Source organism: Pseudophryne corroboree, chromosome 4 (assembly GCF_028390025.1).
Source record: "Pseudophryne corroboree isolate aPseCor3 chromosome 4, aPseCor3.hap2, whole genome shotgun sequence".
Lineage (NCBI taxonomy): Eukaryota > Metazoa > Chordata > Amphibia > Anura > Myobatrachidae > Pseudophryne > Pseudophryne corroboree.
The window spans coordinates 707733173-707759553 of NC_086447.1; the positions used below are offsets into that span (position 1 = coordinate 707733173).

Sequence of the window (26381 nt, forward strand, 5' to 3'; positions counted from 1 at the left end):
CTCCGCCTCTGCCTCCACCCCCGCTGCCAGCTACACCCCCCGCTGCTATGGCAACCAGCCCGGCATATTGCCGGGTCGGGAAGCCGCCTGTCAGGGTCCAATGCCTGATCCCACCCGGGAAGGACTGGTTTCCAATTCCCGGGTGAGATCTGGCATTGGCAGAGTGAAAGGGGTATAAGTCTCCCCACTTCACATATTTTGCAATTAGGCCCAAGGGTCCCAAGATGAATAATTAAAATCCTACGACTGATATTGAAATTTGCAGTTTTATGGCTAGTCACAACAATTTTTTCTGTATTCATTGCTTTAGATCATGCAGCAGATCTCATTCTGACACCTATAGCTGACGCCTTGCAGAGTTTATTCAGAGCAAGGAGGGTATTGGAGACAAATGGTGAATGTCATAATGGTGAATGGTGATTGGTGCAGTTGCATTAAAAGAGGGAAAATTAAGTGTAGCAAATAACGGAGTATGCATCATATGTCAATGATGAATTGTGCCTTTATTCTTATGATCTTCACAAACACTTATGCTCTTTTTTTTTATTAAAAAAACACACTAATTAGTTTCAGGTAAAACCAAAAGTTATTTATCATCTAACCCAATCCATTTTTTTCTATAATTATATTCTTCTGGTTTTCAGATCATGACGTGATCCTCTTACTTCACAGAAGATTTAACAGTGCATTTAATCTCTGTGGATTTTAATTGCTCATTTCCTTTCCCATTTGTATTATTTTCTGACTTCTCCCTTTCCACTGTTCCAGTAGCTTTTATGTAGTTTTAAAATTAACTGCCTTTTTGCTACATGACCTCTCCCTTCCCCTTCATTCTGTGAAAATGAAAAGGGAATCAAACTCTCTGGACAAGTTCATTGTTAGTCTGGCAGTTTTATCAAAATAACTTAAAGAATGAAAGGCATTACTTTTAAGAAATAGGTATTTCTACTCATAACTCACCAAACCTGTGACAGATCAGAACACTTAAGTTCAGCAGGTAATACAATTTAATCTAAACAGGGTCAATTGAGTAACAAGAATAATACTGATATCACTAATGAAATGACATTTTCAGTAAGGTTTAAAATCTTTTTCATTTTAGTGAAAATTCACATAAAATATTTTGATTTCTGTAAACAGATGGACAAAGGGGTTGATGTATCAAGCAGTGAAAAGAGTGGAGAAGTTGCCCATAGCAACCAATCAGCATCAAGGTAACATTTATCAAGTACATATTATAAAACTATAGGTAGAAGCTGGTGGTTAGCGTACAAGTCCGATGGTGGGGACACTGTACATATAAAGGACCCATTCTGCACATGTACAGAATGGGTCCTGTGTGCTCGCATGCTGTGCCCCCTAAGCCCAGCCTGATTGACAGGCAGAAGGCATTTGGGGATGGGGAAGGGGCAGTGACGGCATACATTCCTCAAAACGGTGGCGTCCACTTCATTTTGTAGGAGTGTCGAAGTCAGTGTCTGTGTCTAGTCCAATAGATTTACTGACCTTGACTGTAGACCTGATGGAAATCTAAGTTACCTTCAGGTTACTTAGAAGACCAATGGTCACTCAGTGTGATACGATGGTGCATCTTCAGACGCAATAGCATAATTATGGTATTGCACAGCTACTTTGTTGTTGATGTGCATTATCATACAAGTCTAAATCAGGCCCTTAATGTGAAATGGTAACCATCATAATGTAATACTGTAAGTGTTGGAATGCACAATATAAAATGTATACATATATTTATCAGAGTAATGATTTTCTTCCAATATTCTCAACAAAAACTATTAATTAAAGTGTATTATATGAAGGGCTAAGATGATTTGGTTAGACAAGAGGACTGTAAGCTCAAATAAATAAAATCATGATATAATGTAACCTATGATAGGAAGGAAATCGATGGTACCAATTTTTTAATAAACTATGGTCAGATAGGGGGTTATTCAGTGTTGTTAGCAAACCAAAAAAGTTAGCAATTGGGCAAAACCATGTTGCACTGCAGGTGGGCCAGATGTAACATGTGCAGAGAGATTTCGATTTGGGTGGGTTATATTGTTTCTGTGTATGGTAAATACTGTCTGCTTTATTTTTACACTGCAATTTAGATTTCAGTTTTAAAATGTCCCCCCCCCACACCATTTTTGTATCTCTCTGCACATGTTACATCTGCCTCACTTGCAGTGCAACATAGTTTTGCCTAATTGCTAACAGCTCTGAATAACTCCCATACTGTAGTCCTGAAAGCTATTCATTGCTATGTCTGCTTTATCATCTTAGGCCTTTAGTAATATTCTGCACTTACAAAGCACTGTTTAAAAACAGCACTTAATAAAAAAAAAAAAATTGTCACAATTAATATAAAAAATGTTAGAATAATTTTAACCACGGCTGTAATAGAAGCATTTAATAGCTAATTAAATGCTGAATTATAATTAAGTATAATGAAGTGTTTTAAATATTTTAAAGCCATGCACACTGTTCTATTCATTACAGTGTCTAAGAAGTATTTACAAGAAAATGTCAGTGTATTAGTAAGTATCACAATAAATAAAGTATTTACTTATTAATGTATGTTTAAGGCACACACATTCTGCAGCACTTTACAGAGGCCATTTACATCAGTCCCTGCCTTAGTGATGCTTACAATCCTGATCTCCTATAAGATGTACATCCACATATGCACTATACAGTATAAAAAACTGTTAATTCTATATACAGGTTGAGTATCCCTTATCCAAAATGCTTGGGACCAGAGGTATTTTGGATATGGGATTTTTCCGTATTTTGAAATAATTGCATACCATAATGAGATATCATGGTGATGGGACCTAAATCTAAGCACAGAATGCATTTATGTTACATATACACCTTATACTCACAGCCTGAAGGTCATTTTAGCCAATATTTTTTTATAACTTTGTGCATTAAACAAAGTGTGTGTACATTCACACAATTCATTTATGTTTCATATACACCTTATATACACAGCCTGAAGGTAATTTTAGCCTATATTTTTTATAACTTTGTGCATTAAACAAAGTGTGTCTACATTCACACAATTCATTTATGTTTCATATACACCTTATACACACAGCCTGAAGGTCATTTAATACAATATTTTTAATAACTTTGTGTATTAAACAAAGTTTGTGTACATTGAGCCATCAAAAAACAAAGGTTTCACTATCTCACTCAAAAAAGTCCGTATTTCGGAATATTCCATATTTCGGAGATACTCAACCTGTACTGTAATAAATGGCTAATGCTGCTCCTCACCTCTATGGGGGGAAATTCAAGTGAAACTGTACAGCGAAACATTATACTCCTTATGTGCACTACACCAAATTTGTTCCCACATTCATATGTTGCTTAGCTACTCATTAATGCACATGGCGGCTGGCTATGTTTGGACGGGTGTTCATTCATTGAACAAATTGGTGCTAGTCCCTGCTATAAATGTAGAACCTGATGCTGTGGAATTTCCTGTTATAGTGTCAGTAGTCCACCTTTGTAGATTGGGACTATACAAGATGTGTCCACTTACATCTTTGCTATTTTTCTCAATATGGAACAACATGCAAAACACGGCTAAACTGTTTTTCAAGAGTAGCGAGTGGATGGTTTTTAAAAATTTTGTTTGCCATAATAGAATATGTATAAAGTAACATATTAAAGTAGCAAATTAAGAAAAATGACAAGGCATGGCTAAATCTCTGAGTCTATGGCATGCAAAACCGTGCCATACATGGTGGGATATAGCAAAGATGTACGTGGACACATCTGTACTTTACACTTTAGCTCTGAGCCACCACACTTATTATCCCCCTGCTTTAGTGGGAACCAACCAAAGCTGTCTGGCATTGATTGTAATTCTGGATTTATTTATTTTTTGTATATTTTTTTAGCAATGAAACCTACAGGTATGTCAGTTCTCATGATCAACTTTCTAACAGTCATTCAAGGAGCTTGTCATGGTTAGAAACGCGACTGTTGTATATTTTCTTTGGATGCATTTGTATGGCAGACATTAATAAAGAAAAAAATCTTTCACTATGTGCATCTGAAAATTCAGACATAAAACATAATTTAATTCTGTACATTGAGCTCTAAATGAGAGAATGTGAACAGAAGTAAATAAGCAAATTCAACACAAAAAAAATCCCATTTCTAAAGTATGATCTGTGACGTTTAGATGAAAAGAAAAGAAAGGTCACAATTCCCTTGTAAACACAATTACCATGTCTGCCAACACAGTTGTCTGTATTATGAATGCATCCTCTTATACCAAACAGACGACAAGGCCATCCAGCTGGATAGTGAAAAGTTGTCCCCGAAGAGTTGTAACCAGAATATTTTGTTGAAATGAATCACGGGAGCTACAATAATCTGTATGTATAACAATAAACACTTTTCACATTTTCTATGTAAAAGCAATTCTCTGGGAACATTTTTACTTTGTAGTCTATCCAGCTGAATTTATTTTTGTCAGAACAAATTTGAATATTACATGGAACATACAGAAAATATAGTATAAATGCAAATGGTGTATTTATATCTTGACCCTTTATATCACCTGTTACTGAAAAGCAGTATTTTCTGTAGTGCTCTTAATTGATATCACTTGGATGTAGATGAATTGTATGGTGCACATCACTTGTGTATTGTGCAAACCAAAGGGAGGGGGGGATTCAATTATGTATGATCTCTTTTAGAGGTACAACATTATGGTAAAAGCTCTCACTAATGCATGCACAGACTGACACTCTTTACCAGGACAGGACTTACTGTAGGCCGTCATTCAGCATGGATTGCAATTGTAAAGCTGCTCACAGTAGTTTTGCAAATGCAATCCAGAGCAATGCAAATGCAGTAGGAGGCGTGTACACACCTCCTTGCTGCATTTGCGATTGCAGCATTGTGACAGTGTCGCAGCCTGGGATCAAACATCACGACCATCAGTCATCTGCGACAGCAAGCTGAGTAAGCCTCAGCTTACTCAGGCTGGCCATCGCATGGCAGCTTCCAAGGCCAAGGTAACTGCATCTTGTGATGCAGTCCTTGGCCTCACCACTACCAGAAATGAGGGCGACACGTCCCTCATTACCAGCAATGCTGGCCATCCGCCCCCCTCCCCCCAAATAACTCTGCCTGTAAATCAGGCAGAGGCATTCTCATTACTGCAATGCAATCACAGGACCCCTTCTGCACATACACAGAACAGGTCCTGCACATGTGCAGTTTCCTGATTATCGGTAAACTGCACAGCGGATCACAGGAACGAACCAACCTGAATAACCACCTTATACCCCTTTCAGACTGACAAAAAATTCTCGGGATATTGCACGTGAACGCGCATCAACCCGGGAATATGCTCAGTGTGAAGGGGTAAAGGAACAATATCCCGGGACGAGCGTCCGGGCATTTCATCCCAGGTCTCGTCCAGGGTTGAATCCGGGATCGTCCCGGGATGCGGTGAGTTTGAATAGGTATGCCGGGTCAAGGCGACCCGGCATCCGTTCTCTGCATTGAAGGAGGCGGTGCTTGGAGATGATCATCTCCAAGCACAGCCTCCGGTAACGTCAGCGGTGACGTCACCAACCCAGCAATATGCCGGGTCAGGCCGCAAGTCTGAAGGGGTCTCAAGCCGGGTCGCACCTGGGAAGCACCTGTGTACACATTCCCGGGTGTGACCCGGCTCTTGTCAGTCTGAAAGGGGTATTAGTCAGAAGCTCTGTCCCAGCACCAGATGTGATTTTAGAAGGGAATCCAGGCATGTGCCCTTGCTTACAGAAGGAGGAATCACCATAGTTACAACTTCTGCAGTAGCTGCAATCCCGGGGAACAGGGAGAGAGGGCATTAGCATACAGATATCCCTTTCTCAGGCTATGCTCTGCTTCCTGAGCACAGTGACTGCTATATTAGGAATAAAAGAGATATCCAACTGTATGTTTGGGCATGGGGGCAGTGGGTCCACTTTAGGTTTCATCTGCGTGGGGATGGTTAGGATTAGGTTGCTGACAGGGGGACAGGTTTTGGCAGCGAGGATGAAGGTTAGGTTTAGGCACCACCTGGGAGGGTTAGACTGCAGGAGGTGGAGGGTTAGGATTTGGCTGCTGGGAGGGGAGGTTAGGGTTACGGGGCATTGGGGGAGGATAAGTATACTTAGCTTCCCGTGTTGGGATTCTATCATAATCCTGCTGTCGGTATTCTGGCTGCTGGCAACCCGAAAATCGGCAAATCAATCCCAACCCACGGGGGACTGGGAGTGTATGGCTTATGGTAGGTAATAGTAAGAATTAAGTGGTAAGGTTTTAATACTTTAATAGATTTATATAAGTTGATTTTATTATGAGACTGAGGGAGGTAATTAGTGAGATAATATACATAAATAGAATTATTTTATAATGTTGGGGCTAACTAATAATGGGGATAATATAGATACTTATTGTAAGGGTATTAATTATATATATTACATTGAGCAGGGTTGTTACAATGATAATGAAGTAGTAAATCATTTTTAAGGAAGTGTTCTTGATGAGGCAATGGTAAAGGTAATGAAAAATACTATTTGCATTGTATGGTATATACACTCCTTTATTATACGGTGGTCACTGTTGCTTTATATTATATAGTACAGTCTCTGCACTGCCCAGGACTTACTCAGCTGCTGCGAAGATTGGGTCCGGAGCTGATGTCAGAAACCCTTCCAACAAACGCCAGATCCCTCCTGTGTTTTCTCAGACACTCCTTGAAAACGGTCAGCTGCCACCCACAAACGGCCTCTTCCTGTCAATATCCTTGAGATTGCTGGTGCATTCAGAATTTTCACACCATTCAGTCACTGACCAGCGATCCCCATTGCCGCGGTCTGTCGTGCCCGTGCATTGCAGTGCATACGCATGCGCAGTTCAGATCTGATCGCAGGTTGTGAGAAAACACAGCCTAGTGATCAGGTCTGATTCGGCCCAATTGTACAGTGGTCACTGATGCTTTATAAGGTGGTCATTAAGATGTTCTGTGCATTTGGCAGTCACTGATGCTTTATATTTTGTATGACCGTTACGGATACTCTCAGTAATATACAGTATTATGGTCACTGACACTCTATGAATTATATGGCAGTCACTGTGATGCTCTCTGTGGATGTGGTATACAATATAAATTTTCAGAATGTCACCACCAGAATTGCAATGTGGTATGAATGTTAACATGGTCACAATGTCATCATTTTACATCATGTCGCACTTGACATAGTGCCACCATGATGCATGTCAACAGTACTATATTACCCTAACCACAGCCTAACCCTAACCATACCATTATCTGCAATATACTGTATAGTAGTCACTGTGATGTCTTCTGCATTATATTGCGGTCAATGTGGTATTGTTTGGCGGTCACTGGTATGCTCTTTGTACTATATGGCAGCTACTGATGGCAGTCATATAGGTAGAGGACGCAACTACCTTCTAAATGAGGGAAGAAATTCCAAAATGAGTCTTTGCCACAGCTGACAGAAAGTATAGTTTCACCCCTGCCCAGCACCCCAACTATGATAAATACAGTACAAGTAGTAATTTACATTACCGCATTGTGAGTTGGCATAGAAATTATGAACTCACAACTGCATTAAAACTGCAGTTGGTGATACATTCTATATGGCCCCAATTATTATAGTGAAAATAATAAAGTTTTAAGTCAAAATAATATAGTTATCATTAATGAATATGAAGAGTACCTAAAATCATTGCCTTGCATTTAATTTTAATTATCTAAGCAACGTATTTTTTAGTTCTCACCATATACATTTTCTTATGAATGTATCAGTAATATATGTATCAGTAATACATATGTATAACAAACTACACTAAACAACTTAAAAAACTAAACAAACAAATACAAATGCTTAAGTACTTACTGAATCAACACAAAAGTAATCATCATGAAAGTTGCCATAATTATGAAGCACATTCCTGGAAACGTTGAGAGGGTTGCTGGGTACAGTCCATTGAATATTGCTGCACCAATAAGTAAGCATGTAGTTTCAACAGATGCCATAATGGAAAACATGGCACCTAAGGAAAAACAGAAAGAAAACAAAACATTATACACTACACAGAGGCAGAACTCTGGGAGGCAACGGAGTCAGCTACCGCCGGGCTCCTGCTTTGAAGGGGGGCACCTCTCCTTCTGTTACATGTGTTCAGCAACATTAATCAAGTAAGTTAAATGACAGCAGCCGGTATCTCTTCCGTAGCCGACTTCCCCACTAGTCACTACACCTTACAAATCACACCCTCTTTATTATAGATACACTGGAAGCAGACACCTTACTGATGAAGCTATTTGCCCCTATAAAGGAAGCATGAACATTCTAACTATATGAAATTATTTATCAGACAATTACAAGTAACTTCATATACTGTAGTTAGAATTCTCATACTTCCTATGCAAGAGCAGATATCTCCATCAGTAAGGTGCATGTTTCCAGTGTAATAGGTTGTGGGTTCTAATCCTGGATAGGTCACTTGCAAATTAATTGTCAGAGATATAATCAGCATTGTGAGTGACTGAGCAGATATATGTAGTGTGTGGCTGGACCCCTACATAGATCTGCCTAGTTGCAAAGGTTTTGTAGAAGCTTCATATAGTTAGAATCTGCAGGCTTGCTATGCAGGAGTAAATATGTGTGCATATATATATATATATATATATATATGAAAATCCAATATACGTCCAGCACTCCAAAGGTTAATATAGTGTATGCTCCGGTGCCCTGCTCGAATAAACAATTCAATAGATCCAAGGAAAGCTGGCACTCGTGGAGGCTTAACAAACACACAGACACTGTAATGTAATCAACGTTTCAGGGCTTCTGCCCTTTTATCAAGACCATCTGTAACATACAAAAAATAAAACATTTATACCTTACCCACACCTCGTGCACTTGCTTCCACTTGTCATGATAACTCATTATAAAACTCAAATTATGACAATGTGCATAAGCCTAAATGTAAACTTATTGGAAACCATTAAAAAACCAAGTAGTGGTAAAGTGGAGCTGTTAATAGACCATGATGCAGCTCTATTCGAGAAACACTTATTCAATAAACCCATTATCCTCACAGTTCCCCATTTGAGATGATCTTGTGAATCTGGATGACTATGAGGGAAATGTTTCAAACCTTCTGAAGACTCAAGAAGAGGACAAGTGTAGAAGTTGCCCGTAGAAAATCATAAGCTCTATAAAATAATAGTTAGAAGATAATTGGTTTCCATGAGCAACTTCTCCACTTGTCCGCTCTTTGAAAGGTTTGATACATATACCCACTGTCGTGAATATTTATTATTGAGCCAATCATTTCAACTTCCCCATATTGGTGAGTTGTTGGAATGGAGGTACAGATGGAGCCACGCTAATCGTGGTTCTATCTGTGTCTAGTCGTGCCCAGCTAGGCGGACCGCCGGGAGCTATCGGGGCGCGCATGTGTTATAGACGTGCACACACCCCATTTAAAGTGAATGGGAGCGTCTGTGTAAGCTTGGCAGCGGGCAGAGGCACAGGTGCACCTAGGGATGCTGCTCACTCCCGCCTGCGAAGTAGCCACGCTCAATGAGCATGGCTCCATCTGTAAAGTATCTCCCAATATATTGTTAACATATATGTCTATCATGAAAGTTGGTGATGTAGGTACTGTATACTAAAATTAAAAGACTTATAATCAAAATAAAAACAGTATCCATAAAGAAATGAGAAATTGCTTGTACATACAGTCTGACACGGTTAGATTCAGGTATTCTGGCTCCACGAGTGCTGACTGACACAGAAGATTTGAGATAGAGCTTATCTGAGGCAGCCCATACAGATGGAGCCCTGCTCATCTATCCCTTTAATAGGATTAACTGAGCCAGTGCTGTCGGACTTAATCCCCTGCTGTATTGTTCTCTCTGTATTGTATTGCAGCTGAGAACAATAGATGAAAGGCTTATGTTAATAACCCTTGGTGCATCTAGGCGCAGCAGAGAAGGCTACATGAGCGAGGCTGCATCTGTATTTTTCTCTGTTTAGAGAAATCATTGATGAGGACATTAGGATTTGTTGTCCTAAAAGTAGAAGTTTAGGTTTCCCTAATGAAAAGTACATACTGTAACCTTTATGTCAAGTTTCTTTTCAGTAATGAGTTAGTCAGAACCCATAAGTAACAGTTCTTGACCACCTCACTGAACCTTGAGGTAGTCACAAAATAATGCAGAAAACAAAGTATAGGTATCACTTATCCGGCGCTGCTGTTTACAGGATGATCTGCAGAAATGATTCTGATCTGACTCTCTCTTAGGGTTATTGGCAATTGTACCCAAATGATGTATGCATATGAGAGAAAAAAGTTCATATAGTGAAGTACATTACAAACATCTTTAATTACATAATATACAGAAAACAGACATATTTAGCTCCACATGGAACGTATGAACACCAAATCATCCAGTACAGATCAAGTGAATGTAATTACCGGAATTCCATGAACTGAATAAACAGTTCAAAGACAGCACAATACAGGTGAGTCCCGGGCACCATTGATGTTGAATCGGGCTGTAATGGGTCTCCCGGTGTCACAGTCACACGGCCGTCCTGAGTGGCTTTGGCTGTTCCCTCCGACGCGTTTCTACCCCTGTTCTGGGGTCTTTTTCAAGGAGTCCGTGTGTGGAGCTTCCAAACGTTGTTATTTAAATGTCCCCTGTCCAATGGTAGAGCTCCGGTCGCAGCTGATGTCAGTTTGATTCATTTATTCATTAAAAGTCCCCCAACAGCTGCGCACTGCAGCGGGTTGCTATGGTGCCGTAGACGTCACTTCTGCTGGCGGATCTGGACGGACTCCATTTTCCATAATGCCTGCAGTCCATACCCTTATGACTAGGTGCGTCATTTCCGGCCGGGGCTTTCTTGATGTGTATCTATTGTTGCCCTGGAAACGTCTCCGTCCAGCGGCCGGTCTCCATTTGTTATTATACGAATACGGTCCTGTGCAATCCAATGGATAATTTAAAAACAGTTTTTTTTTTATAAAACTTAACATGATACTTTATAGTTAATACATTCAGTTTCTTTACATAAAATGCATCATTAAAAATTCTTAAAATAAAAGTGCCCGTGCTGAAAAATACTAATACTTAGATGAACTTAAACATATATTATGGGTCCTTAATGTAGAGGGGAACATGTGGAATAGTGGGACTAATTAATCAATCAAAAACTCATTAACTGATAAAAAGAACCACAATCAATTTCTATATAAACCACTTAACTTCAAAATCCAAGTTAAGACCACCTGGCTTCAAAGTCCCTAATTCAAAAATTAATTTCATTTCTGTCTTAGCTAATTGGGTGGCCAGATCCCTTTGTCTGCGATGACCTGATATATGTTTCAACCCAAAGAACCTTCTAATCTCTGATGTTTTACTATTATGCTTTAATCTGAAGTGGTCGGATAAAGAATGGGTGTGTAAGCCCTTCTTTATATTTCGTAGGTGTTTCCCCAGTCTTATTTTAAGTGGCCTGGAGGTCCGACCTATATAGTAGAGACCACAAGTACATTCGATCCCATAGTGGGCGCTCTTCTATAAATACAGTATATAATTGGGCCTTCACAACTACCTATAACAGTCAATACAAACAGCTAGAGACCATCCTATCTAAGCACTGGAAAATTTTAAGAGAGACCCCATTATAGGGGAATTATTACCCGATAAACCAAAATGTATTTATAGAAGAGCGCCCACTATAGGCTCGAAGGTGGTAAAGAGTTTACTTCCTTCAGACAAAACTAAACCGGGCACGATAAATTCCATAAAATTTATATTTTTGAGGTTTGACCACATTTTTGGTGTTGATACATCTCACACTTCAGGTTAGTCAACTCAATCTGCAACTTGTTTGAAATTTTGTGGCTCTAAAAAAATTCTGCTGCAATGCATAAAGTCTTTTATCTGATATTTCGTAATAACTGAATATAATCTATAAAGAACATAGCTGAAAAAGAAAAGTATTTCTTCCTGGTAAAATACATACAATTTTTTTATTTAGAATGTACTGTATCACACTTAAGACAAAGTGTAGCAGGTACAGCATGATTCCACATGAGGTTAGTGTGGAACGACAGGCTTTTGCAGGATTGGAGAAGCACCAACAGGTCTGATGGAATCCAGTCCGGGGTTTGACTGAGTCTGTTGTAAGCCACAGTGTGGGTGATTACTACAACTTGTCTGCTACCTTTAAAATGTGTTTGTTCAGTAGGTAATTGCTACTGACGGTGAACCAGTTGACCAGATGATATGAATGGGGTGTGGGGTTAGGTTAGGAGTAATCTGAAATTGTTATACCAACTGCGTTGAAAAGACTTTGGGTGTCATTCCGAGTTGACCAAAGTTGTGCTATATTTAGCATAGCTACGATCGTAAACTCAGACATGCGGGGGGACGCCCGGACAAATACAAAAGCATCGCAATGCCTTTGTATCTGTGGAGTAACTCACGGCCAGCGCAGCTCCTGCGGCTGGCCGGGAGTTGTGTGTCGCTGTCCCTGGCCGCAGCGGCTGCGCGAGATGTCACGCAGCCGCCGCGCCACACACCCCCAATGGTCCAGCCACGCCTGCGTTGGCTGGACCGCGCCTACTAAACGGTGGCTTAACGCCACCATTCAGCCCCCTCCCCCCAGCGACCGCCTCTGTCTCAGAGGTGATCGCTGGGCAACGACGACTGCAATGGGCCGGCGCACTGCGGCGCCGGCGCATGCGCAGTTTCGACCCGCTCGCTGCACTGCGACAAATTGCAGCAAGCGATCGGGTCGGAATGACCCCCATTATCCTGCTGTACTGTGGCTGCTGTTGCTATTTTAAACTGCCTCTAAAACCTGACCTGCAAATCCTGCATGAAGTTGTATAAACTGCCTAAGGTGAAATAAAGTGTGTTGTACTGTACTCCGATCTACAGTATGTGGTTTTGTCACATTTGTCGATTGAACAAGGACTCCAATTGCTGGACGATATCCACAGCAAAATCCTGGTACTTAAACCAAATCCACCAACAGCAGCAGTGAGAAACATTGCAGGATGCTACCTGCTGCATAGTGGCTTGGTGAGTTTTAAATCATAAAGCGACAACAGATACTACTAAATGTGTTTTTTTTGCAGGCTGTTTACAAATTGTTTGCTAATTCCTGTGCTTAGAGCTGGAAGCCAAAGGAATGGTGTGCAGTGTTAAGGGAAACAGCTGAGATGGTGTCCCGGGAATCTGGCTTATTTTAGCCAGTTACTTAAGCCTTTTAAATTTATTTATGAAAAACAGGGAAATATGCAGGAGGTATTGAAAGTGTTTTCTGAATTGGCTACAGGACAGCAAAATCTGGCTGCTGGCCAACAAAATCTGTCTGTCCTCAAATTCAGAGGCAGCACTGCCATACTGTTTCTGTGGCCGGAGGAGGAATGTGCTGCCAGGTTAGCTCCCTGCCTCACAGGGGAGTCACAGCAAGCATATACTGATCTGAAAATAGCTGAAGTTAGTTCCTACCTCATCTGAATGAGGCCATTCTCAGCAGAGTTGGGGTGACAGGCATGGCTACAACTGGAGAAAAACATACAGCTCCATGTACTGTATATTAGAAATTGATGCTTTAGACCATGCTATATAGGTATTGAACCGTTGCATGCAACAATGGTCCCTGCAGGCTGACCCTCAAACATTTCAGAATTTAGCCATGACAATTGAGCCATACATGATGCTAGAGAAGTTGAATAAGCCACTCTGTTGTTAACATCAGTACCTAAGCCCAAAACTAGGTGCCCTGCTGTCAAACAAACCAATCCGTCTCCATTTGTGTGCTTTGATTGTATTGAGCCAGGATATGTACGGCAGGACTGCCCAAAACACAGTGAGTTAATGGATCACAGTACAGGAAGAGCAACTAGACGTGTGGTCAGCATAGCTGCTGGAGGCATTTCCCTGACAGAAACCATCTTGTCTTGGCTGTCGGTACAAGTGGAAGGTCAGGAGATCTGGGCATTAGTTGAAACTGGCAGTGAGCTGACCATCATCTCTGCTAACCTATCCTGTAAAAGGACTGTGCATTCATGTAGATGTAGAGGAATGCCCATGAGTGCAGCTACCAATAATAATAATAATAATAATTATAAAAGGGCGATCATTAAAGGTGGTTGCCACAGTAACCTCCAGACCACCTTATCCGCTTATCCTGGGATGTAATTTCCCACTGCTACAGGAGATAGTTACATGGCATAATGCCAGCAGGTGAACAGTGGCTGAAGTGTCCCAGGAGTCAAGGTCTTTGGAATACCAAAGCTTGGCAACTGTGAAACCTCTTTGGCCAGGGAACAACAGAAGGAAAGTGAGACTGAGGCCCAGTGGGTTCCCATTGGTAAACAGATGTCTTTACAATTCTTTGGATGAGACCAGCAAGAAAATGGGAATTTTATTAATGCATTTGAAAATGTGCTAGTGGTTAATGGTAAAGTATTTGCTTCTTTGCAACCAGCAGGTGTACCATATTTCATATTGAAAAATGATTTGTTGTATTATGTAACCTATTTGCAAATTAAAAGGGTAGACCAATTGTTGGTACCTCAAAAACATGAACAGTTAGTATTGAGGGCAGCATACATGCATCTGTGGTGTGGCCACTTATGGGAGAAGAAAACTCTCCAACGCATACAGCTAAGGTTCTTTTGACCAGGTATTCATACAGCTGTAAAGAAATATTGTCAAGAATGCGCAGTGAGTCAGAAGACGGCACCCCGACCAGAGTTTAGGGCACCCCTAGTTCCCCTTCCTGTCATTTCTGTGCCTTTTCAGTGCATTTGTATGGATCTGATAGAGCCAGTGGAAAAATTTGCTTGTGGCCATCAAAGTAGATTATGCCACTATACCTGGAGGCTATACTGCTAAGAAATATGAAATCTAGCACTATTTCCCATGAGTTATTGATGCTATATACTCATGTGGGCATACCAAAGGAGGTCCTGATGGACCAAGGTAGCCCTTTTGTATCCAGATAGATGAAACACCTGTGCCTGTAGACAGATGTTAATGTAGAACTATTTAACCAGACCCTTATGCAGATGATAAAGAGGGCAGTGTCTAAGGAAACAAAAAAGAGATTGGGGCCTACTCTTACATTACTTAGTGTTCACAGTTCAAGAGATGCCCCAATCTTTTACAGGATATAGTCCTGTCAAACTACTATATGTAAGACAACCCAGAGGGCAGTGGCGTAATGACTGAGGGTGAAAGGGTGCAGCTGCTGTGTGGTCTGAGATGCTTCCAGGGCCCGCAGAACCCCCTGCACCCAGCCAACGGTATGGCCCATGTCTCACCTTCCCCCACGCGTGAAGAGCAATCATAGGTGCAGTCCACCCCCCCCCCCCCCTCCGCCAGAAGAAGTAGTGAATGCTATCCACGCTGCAGGCCCACAGCGGCTGCAAGTGCCAGAGCTGCAGAGAGCCATGTGGCCGGGTAGAGGGCTGCCCTCCACCTTCTCTTATTATCCACTCCCTGACTGCCCCTAGACATCTGCGCTACCTCCTGCCTGGGCAGCTGATGGCAGATAACATGTAGGAGATGGGGTGCTCCCTATACAGGAACATGGGTAGCTCGGTCCTGGGGTGTGCTCCCTATAAAGATGTGCAGGAGGGGGCTCCCAGGCTTCACTATGGAGGTGAAGTTTGTAATGCCTCTCTCTGTTCCCATCTACCTGCTGCCTCTCTCACTTTCCTTATGTCCCTGTTGCCCCTCTCTCGGGGGGTAATTCCAAGTTGATCGCAGCAGGACATTTTTTAGCAGTTGGGCAAAACCATGTGCAGTGCAGGGGAGGCAGATATAACATGTGCAGAAAGAGATAGATTTGGGTGTGGTGAGTTCAATCTGCAATCTAAATTGCAGTGTAAAAATAAAGCAGCCAGTATTTACCCTGCACAAAAACAAAATAACCCACCCAAATCTAACTCTCTCTGCAAATGTTTTATCTGCCCCCCCCCCCCCTGCAGTGCATATGGTTTTGCCCAATTGCTAAAAAATTTCCTGCTGCAATCAACTTGGAATTACCCCCTCTGTCCCTACATTTGTTTGCTACCTTTAAAAAAATCATTATTTCAGTAGGCTATTGCCTCTGATGGTAAACCAGTCATCCAGAGGTATACGAATGGGGTGTGGGATTAGGTTAGGAGGCATCTCGAATTGTTATACCAACTGCATTGGAAAGACTGTACCCTGTTGTACTGTGACTGCTGTTGTTATTTTAAACTGTATGTAAAACATGACCTGCAAATCCTGCATGAAGTTCTTTAAACTGCCTGTGGTGGAATAAAGTGTGTTGGACTGTACTTCATCTATGTGGTTCTGTCACAAAAGCTATAGTAACTTATATTACTGCATCCTTTATAACAACAGTGTGTAAATTGCACACCCCAATTCATGCAGTGTCACTAATACAGTTAATTCTTAGGTAATAAACATATATTTTATAATTTAATGTGTACATTAGAAATCAGTAATTGTCTGATTGTTATATTCTCAGTTAATAAAGTTTCAGTAAAATACTAATTATGGCACACAGTTGCCTGGATTTTATGTATTAGATTGAAATGAGGGAAAGGTTAATTACCATTCTGACTTTTAATTGAAAATTATATTTAGTTGAAATATTTAGTACAATGTCAAGTTATTTAGCCCTTGCAAGAGAGTTGTTACAGAACAATTAGAGGTTTCTACAAGATATGTGGAGGTAATTTATCATTCTCCTGTACCTTCTATACCTGGCAGTAATGCTGACTTTAAAGAATATGTTTGCTCACACATTTTAATTTAGAACTAGGCAATTTCCATAAATTATTACAACAAACATTAATGAGTAATATATTGTAGAGATCATCAATCAAGCAGTAAATCTTGTGGAATATATATAATTCGAGCTCACGGAATTATTGTAAATGTGTGAGCTACATTAATTGTAGACAATATTCTTATTCTTCTTAGTACAGGTTGAGTATCCCATATCCAAATATTCTGAAATACGGAATATTACGAAATACGGAATTTTTTGAGTGAGATAGTAAAACCTTTGTTTTCTGATGGCTCAATGTACACAAACTTTGTTTAATACACAAAGCTATTAAAAATATTGTATTAAATGACCTTTAGGCTGTGTGTATAAGGTGTATATGAAACATAAATGAATTGTGTGAATGTACACACACTTTGTTTAATGAACAAAGTTATTAAAAATATTGGCTAAAATTATCTTCAGGCTGTGTGTATAAGGTGTATATCAAACATAAATGTATTCTGTGCTTAGACTTAGGTCCCATCACCATGATATCTCATTATGGTGTGCAATTATTCCAAAATACGGAAAAATACGATATCCAAAATACTTCCAGTCCCAAGCATTTTGGATAAGGGATACTCAACCTGTATCAAGTTTAAAAAAACACCATTCATTATTTTTCAGTATGCCTAAAAAAATGATAGTGTTAGGAAGGAATTACTGGATAATAGAAATTGAAATTCCTGGTCATTGGAATGCTGGTGTCTGTCTTCAGTCTAAGCGGGAACCCATACCCAACCCCTCAAAACCCGTTTCCACAAGTGTATAAAATCAAGCAGCTAGATATGCTAGTCTCCATTTGCAAACATTTATGATAAAAAAAATGGGTCATTCTGAAGAGTTCAGTGACTCTTGAGCTCTGACCTCAACCCTGTCGAGCCCCTTTGGGGTGAACTGGAACAGAGATTGTGAGCCAGGCCTACTCCAACATCAGTGCCTAACCTCATAAATTCTCTACAGAATGAATAGGCACAAATTCCCACACTCCAAAATCTTATACTAGCGTTTGCCAGCGGCTCCGCTCCCATGGATGTCTGCTATTGTGGAACTTATTTTACAGTGACAGTAGGGCCATCTAATATTGTGATGTGTATTTTAAATATTAAAATACAATATTTGCTGCTTTTCCTTAAGGGATTTACTCAAAAAGAGGCTTGGGGCTACTAACTCATGACCAAGCAACGTTAAGCTGCCCATGGGAAAAGCAGATGGCCCTGAGATCTACGTCTGCAGTCGTGAGCATTTGCCCCAACTAGTTTTTCCTTTATTGCTCCTCTCCTTGATGTCCTTGTACGTCACTAAGATATACAATAGTCAAAATGCGATCCAAATTCATCCAGTAGTTTCAGCGAGATGCCACAGCAAACAGACAAAAATTCAGTTTTGTTTTTCATCTCTATAGTTCAGAAACAGTCCCTAGAAGTATATTTCTCAAAAATAAAATTCCAATGTACAGACAAAACCCTTACAGTTTTATTCTAAACTGCCGACCCACGTGTTTTGGTTTTTGGATCTTTATTAACTTCATGTTTTGGTTTTGCCAAAACTGCCCTCACATGTTTTGGTTTTGGATCTGTATTTTTTTTTTCAAAAACTGATCAAAATAGCTAAAATTACATAATTTGGGCCTTTTTTTTTGTTCCTACAGTATTATTTACCTCTGTGCCATTCAATTAAGCACATCAAAGCTCACAATATAGTTTTTATCCAGTTCAGGCAAAAAGGTTGCACCGAGCTAGCTGTCTGAGTAATCTAAGTGACAGCAAACACATGTGGCTGTTCAGCTTCAAATATGGTACATTTTGGAAATAGAATGGCAGTGAAGTGGCAGACAGTATGGCATTTTAATAAACTTTATGACTGTAGAATGTTTTAATTAATCAGGAACTAGATCAGAGGCCCGGGGGAGGTACAGGGAAATGGAGGCATTAAAAGGAAAAAAAATGGTTGATTGATTGTGGTAGGTAACTGTATCGACCATTAGGGCAGAAACTGATATGACTGACTATAAAGGTGAATCACAGAAAATTAGAATATCATGCAAAAGTTCATATATTTCAGTAATTCACCTTAAAAGGTAAAACTAATATATTATATAGACTCATTACATGCAAAGTTAGATATTTCAAGCCTTTATTTGTTATAATTTTGATGATTGTGGTTTACAGCTTAAGAAAACCCCTGTATGTTCACCTCTGAGACCTACTGGCAAAAAGACAATAAAAGTAGAATAAAAAAATCTTTGATGGATTGTGGTAGGCATTGGCAATTGTATGGTACATTTTCTCTGTGAGGTGGGGCCTAGCTGCAATCAGACAATACAAGAATCAGACTACTGTCCTGCCCCTCAAAAATGCATCCAATCCACCCTTATGTTGGATATAAAAAATAAATACTCAGTTCAACAAACCAAGCACTTCAGCAACAGGGACTGCCACTTTTGTGTCTGAGGTTGGTTTGTTTGGGCCCCACAAAAAACAAGCTACCAATGTGTTTAGGGCATCTGGGCTAACAGCTCTACAGTGGCATGATGTTTCATCATTATCCTCACCCTTATCAGTGTGTACTTTATCCTCACACAATATTAATTCATCCCTATGGGAATCCACCATTACGATGTCTCTGCACTTATATAATTGCCAGTACAGGTCTTCCTAATGGGATTTACAGTTCATTTTGATGATTACCCTCTCCACATTTTTAGGTAGTAGTCTAATACACCAATTGCCGACAAGGTTCCTGGTTGTGCTGAATACTCTTTCTGAGAACACAATGGATGGCGGGCAGCTTAAGCAATTCAAAGCGAGTTTGTACAAGGGCTCTTTCAAATTGTGGAGACATCATTGTGCCATGTACCACTTGAGCTGCCAACTTGCTCCCCAGGAGCACTGTGCATCTCTTAATATCTAGGTCCATTGGAAAAGAAGAACACAAAGTATGACTAAAACAAGGATCACACATTGTCACCAAAATGTAGTGATCCAATTTCAAGATATTGATGACACATGGATCCTGGCAAAGTGAATAAGGGATTTGATTGACTAGTCCAACATACTTAGTGGAATCACTTCATTTCATCTCTTCCTTCAATTTCTCAAGCTGATTTTCCAAAAGTCTAATTAGGGGAATCACCTTGCTCAAGCTGGCAGAGTCTAAACACACTTTACAGGTGAGTGTTTCAAATGGTTTCAACACATTTTACAACACAGAAAGTATTATCCACTTTTCTGCAATAAAATACATTCCCTACCTCTCCCAGTGGTATGGCTTTGGATGGCTTTCTGCCATTCCTCCATCTGCCGAAGCATGTAAAATTCTACCTTGTTATTAACTCTTGTTTAAGTTGGTGGAAGAGCAGATTGAACTGTTATTGCAGGCACTGCAGTCTTCTGCATGCAGCTGCTGAATGCCAAAAATGTCCCTTCATTTTTAAATCCACAGACAGCATGTCCTGTATGCCCCATCATTTAAAAAAAAAACAACAACTCTGTACCACTAAGTTAATTGTTTGAGCAAAACATGAAATGTGTTGTAATTTACCCTGCTGTAATGCTTTTACAATATTTGTGGCATTATCAGAAATCACAAATCCTGATGAGAGTCCAAGCGAGGTAAGCCATTTTGCTATGACATCCCTTAGATTTTCTAAGAATTCAGTGGTATGCCTCTTAGTGAAGAAGGTGATACACAGAGTAGCCTGTCTCTGAATGAGTTGACATTGTTTGTTAGATACTGTTGCTACTGAAGATGATTCAGCCACTTAGTGTGCTGCCAGTCATGTAATCTTTGATTTACCCACTACCACTTGTCCACATATCTGGCTAAGTGGACAGTGGGTACAATGGCATTTTGTAGACCAATAAATAGTTTTTACTTTTTTAACAACCAGGTACAGGCGAGGAATTGTCTAGTAAAATGTAAGAGATGGAATTTTGTAGCAAGGACACAGCATTAATGCCAAATATTGGCCACAGATCTAATACTATCAATGCTGTCATGGCATCAGTGATCTGCTGTGCAACTGGCTGACATCTGTCATACTTGCTTCCCCTGGCAAAGGATTGTTTAACAGTCAATTGTTATTTTTTTTTTAAATGCTATTCTTCTCGGTTCCCTTATGGGATTAAGATTCATCCCCATCAGCAGCAGGCCTAGCACTGAAGAATTCTAATGAGGAATACTGAGTAGGGGATGAGTCTTCTACTCGTATCAAACTGGATGCAGAACTACTTTCAATCATTATTGAGGATATTGATATTGAAGTTATAGACTAAATACCTCTATGTCCTTGGGCATGGGCTTTAGTAGATGACGTTATAGGACTGGTATCATCATGACTGGTGGCAGCAGCTATAGTGGGCTAGTACTTGGTTGCTGCTCCTGCTCTTCTTTTGACTGATCGCTGTCATCCATATTGGAGAACAAACACAAGTTGTACAAAATCAACTACAGTTTAATAGTATTATTTATTTACTTGAACTTTACTTGAACAATATTAACCCTTTTCCATTTGAACATTTCTATATTTTCTATATTGTTACACACAAATAATACTTTACTTATACTTGGTTGAGATTGCAATATCTAGAAGTTAAATTGTTGATATAAAGTATGATTGTTAGTATAAACCTCTTATAGGAGAGTATTCCGTATGGGAGCTCTGTTATTAACAGCCCCATAGTTAAATGAGCTGGCAATGATTATTTTATACCAGTGTCCAATCACTGCAAGGTCCAGACCATTCAAAAATTATACAACTGGATATTGCCATCTCAACCAAATATGAGTTAACTAGTATTATTTGTGTGTTACAATATAGGAATGTTCAAACAAAAAAGGGTTAATATTTCTGGTAATTAATCCTCATGCTGGTTTAAATTGTGGAGATTGATAGAATCCAACTTTGTTGGGTACTAGCGTTCAGATACATATGCACTTTTTGTTAATAAAGTGTTTTTATTTGGAACAATCAGTATTTTATTTTATCTACCTGCGCGGTCCTTTACAATTTATTATTGGCACATACTGTACATTGCTTACTGACACAAACACTTACTGACATAGACCCTTTACTGACACGTACCTACTGACTGAAATATACCACTTACTGTCATGTACATACACAGACAAACCTTGCTGACACAGATACAACTTACTGACACACACTACAAAGACACCACTTACTGACACAAACTACAAAGACACTACTTACTGACACACACACTACACAAACACCATACATGACCACACACTACACACACACAATCACACACTACACTGACACAAACACACACAGAAACCACTTACTGCAACACACACCACTTACTGACACACACACACACACACACACACACACACACACACACACACACACTATACAGACACCAAACACAACCAAACACTACAATGACACACACACTACACAGACACCACTTACTGACACAAACATACGCAGACACCACTTACTGACACACACTAAAAAGACACCACTTACTGACACACACACTACACAGGCACCATACATGACCGAAACATACACAGTCACCACTTACTGACACACACTACAAAGGTGCCACTTACTGACATATACTACAAAGACACCACTTACTGATAACACACTACACAACCACACACTACACTGACACACACAGTACACAGACACCACTTACTGACACAAACACACAGGCACCACTTACTGTAACACACCACTTAATGACACACACAATATACAGACACCATACATGACCACACACTACACTGAAACACACACTACACTGATACCACTTACTGACACACACTACACAGACACCACTTACTGACACACACACACACACACACACACTAGACAGACATCACTTACTGACAACACACTACAGGCACCATACATGACCACACACTACACTGACACCCACACTACACAGACACCACTTGCAGACACATACAATACACAGACACCAGTTAATGACACACTCCACAGACAACAGTTACTGACACACACCGCAGACACCACTTGCTGATACAGACACCACTTACTGACTCACACGCACTACACAAATACCACTTACTGATACAAACAACACTCACTGACACACACACATTACACAGACACTGCTTACTGACACACATACACTCAGACACCATTTACTGACACAAACATACAGAGACACTACTTACACACACACACTACAAAGACCCCCGGGCCTGGTGTGCGCTGCTCATACACCCGCTCTGCCATCCACCAACCTGGCTCTCATCTCCTCAGTGCAGCCTCTTTCTCCATGCCCTTTCCTGCAAGTATTGGTCATAATGTGGTGGCAGCAGGCAAGGGCCAGGCCCTCTGGGATACCCACCTGTATTGCCTTGTCTGACTCTGAAATAGGTTGGTGCAGCAGAACAAGGACAGGAATGCACTTCTCCAGCCTGGTGCGTTCCTGCTGCAGTGCATACTCCTGCCCACCACATCATGCCAGTGCTGACCGTGAGACTTATCACCCACTAATCTGAGGTCCGGTGTCAGTGCTAGAGTAAAGGACAGTATATAGCAAGCAGATAGCAAATACCCCCTGGGTGCTACAGCATGATAACTCTATTTATGTAAAGGTCTGAGCTGTGATTAAGGATGAGTAGGGCAACATCTGAAAAACAATCACTGTGTAATGTATGATAGGCACCGTGTAGAAGGGCATTTGATGTAACAGAGGCAAGAGCAGGATGCTGACACCAGCTCACCAGGTCTGTTTCTGCCAGGCAAGCTGAGCTCAATGTTCGACATGGATGGTTTCTGGGAAATGCAGACCTACACCACCCCCTCAGGTCCTGGTACCCTTAGGCAGCTGCCTAAAGTGGCCCTGACTGGACAGATACGTCAGCAGGAATGGAGTGTATGGACACTGAACAGATAGGTCAGCTTATATGTTATGTGAACACTGTGGGGGAACAGCAAATATAAGTTGTAAAAAAAATACAATTCTACTTTTAGTTAACTATTTACTTTTACTTTTTACTTTTTCAACTTTTTTATTGTTTTTTTTTAACTTTTTTTAGATTGACACTGGACATACTGTTTACATCAACAGCACTGGGGTGTATGAACACTGGACAAACACATAAGCAGCACTGGAGTGGATGGACACAGAACAGCCATTTGAGTGGAAGGACACAGCACAGCCCATGGACACAGGGAGTAGAAAGACACAACACAGCCACTTGAGTGGATGGACACAGGGAGTGGATGGACACAGGGAGTGGATGGACACAGCAGTAGCCACTAGACATAGGGAGTGGATGGACACAGCAGCAGCCACTGGATATAGGGAGTGGATGGACACAGCAAATAAGATAAGAATTAACTGCCATTTATAAATAAGTTATTAACTTTGTTTTATAAAGCATCCTTTTAATAAAGCACTGGGTTCTATTGTTTTGTAACAGTGAAAGCAGGCAAGAAAATTGCAAAAAGGTTGGTCAGTGCAGATCTGGATGCCTCTATTGAGAAGGCAAAATGTGTTTAAATCTTGTACTAACAGATTAAAGAGATCTAGGAGGGATAGGTTAGGTGCATTATTACAGTTGAATACAGTTACAGGTGAAATAGTAAGTTTTCACTTTGTGGTGTGGGGTTATTTAGATGAGCTGGTAGAGTGGAGATGAAAAAGAGTCATACAAGCATTCCCATTTACAGGTATGCTCACAAAAGGCCGGTTCTAGACCTTGTGGCGCCCAGGGCAAAAGTTTCCTTTACCCCCTCCCCCGACAGGTAAAACAGAGTTAGTGTGCGCCAGAGGCGCACATCAAAAAATAGGGGCATGGCTTCATAGGGAAAGGGCATGGCCACAGTTATGCCCCCTGTAGGTGTGCCCCCTATAGATTTGCCTCTTGTAGCTTTGCCCCCTGGTAGCGCCGCTTACAAACACATTAAAAAAAAAAAAAAACCTCAATACTCACCAGCCCTGTTCCTGCTTCACAACTGCTGCAGGCCTCTGTCTCTGGCCGCCTGCTCCTCGGATCTATGGGAGAGATGTCATGACATATCCCCCATAGCAGCGCTGTACAGACACTAGAGGTCAGTTACGACCTTTAGGGTCTGACTGACAATGGTGCAAGCTGCAGAGGCTCCGGCTGCAGCAGGTGCTCACACAGCCCACGGCACCTGCTGCAGCCCGAGTGTGGGATGCAGGTTATGGGTGGGCGCCTGTGGGGTGACTGCGGCCACACCTGCAGGCTGTAGCGCCCTGGGCACCCACCCTGATTGCCTGTGCCTAGATCCGCTCCTGTGCTCACAGCATCTTTTGCAGAAAACTTTTTGCCTTCACAGAGGTCATGTAAACCAGGCATATAAAGTTAGGTGGTTTGTGAAGTAGTCCATGCCCATCCTAAACCTGTAGGTTTATCAGGCAGGTACCATAATGGGATGCTGGATCGGATGAGGTTACTGCAGCCTCCTCCTGTGCTGTTCCTCGATAGTGAGGAGCCCAGACATGTACAGCTCATAGGAGTTCAGAAAATTTACCATTATTGCACCCACACAGGTGAAATGGAGGTAAGCATGATTTATACCGGGGTTTGATTTTTTTACTAATAGGCATCTTTTGTGTTAATAGGCCTCAAATGTTGATTTACAGTAAACTCGCACATTAAACTTACCTTCCTGTCATCAGTCTATTTTTTCTTGAGTTTCTTTTTGCGAGTTCTGTACGAGTTTATGACTCACAGATTATTACTTCTGGAGAGTTGTATGTTTTTTTACATGGGCAACATCTGGATGGTGTGTTTTGTGGTGTGAGAATGTTTTTTGCGAGTTTGATGCGAGATTACATGTACTCGATGTCTATTACTTATGACTGATGCAAACTTGCATTTTTTTTGTGGAAATCTTGTATGTTTCTAGAGTTCAGATGGTGTAATTGTTATCATTACTGCCTCACAGCACTGAGGTCATGGGTTCGATTCCCATCATGGCCCTAACCATGTGGAGTTTGTATATTATCCCCATACTTGCAAGGGTTTTCTCTGGGTGCTCCGGTTTCACACATTTAAAATATATATATATATATATATATATATATATATATATATATATATATATATATTGGTAGGTTAATTGGCTCCTAACAAAATTAACCCTAGTGTGAATGTGTGTGCGTGTATATATGATAGGGATTATACAGTAGATTGGGGCAGGGACTGATGTGAATAGCCTAATATTCTCTGTAAAGCGCTGTGAGAATATGTGTGCACTATGTAAATAACTGGTAATAAATAAATAATAGCTCACAATCTGTTACATTTTGATCCCAGTAATGGGCCAAAATTATAGAACCTATACTAATTTAAATGCTAGAAAGCTCTTTTATACATTATGCGTAAGTGGCCTTCAATAAATGAATGACACAAACTGTCTCATTTTCTTCCTGTAGAAAAAGTTTGATCTGCCAAGCAATTAGAAATAGTGGAAATGTTGTAAAACTTGTTGGTGCACTAACA

The 26381-nt window shown here is 40.6% G+C and overlaps 1 protein-coding gene across 1 annotated transcript in view; it reads right to left on the bottom strand.

The window, feature by feature from the left end:
* The window catches only part of LOC134910984 (proton-coupled folate transporter-like), a 668553-nt gene that overhangs the window by 62407 nt on the left and 579765 nt on the right, over window positions 1-26381 (bottom strand). Inside the window, exon 8 of the mRNA XM_063919378.1 lies at window positions 7926-8082. Coding sequence (XP_063775448.1) covers window positions 7926-8082 — 157 coding nt within the window. The remainder of the gene's footprint in view (window positions 1-7925; window positions 8083-26381) is intronic.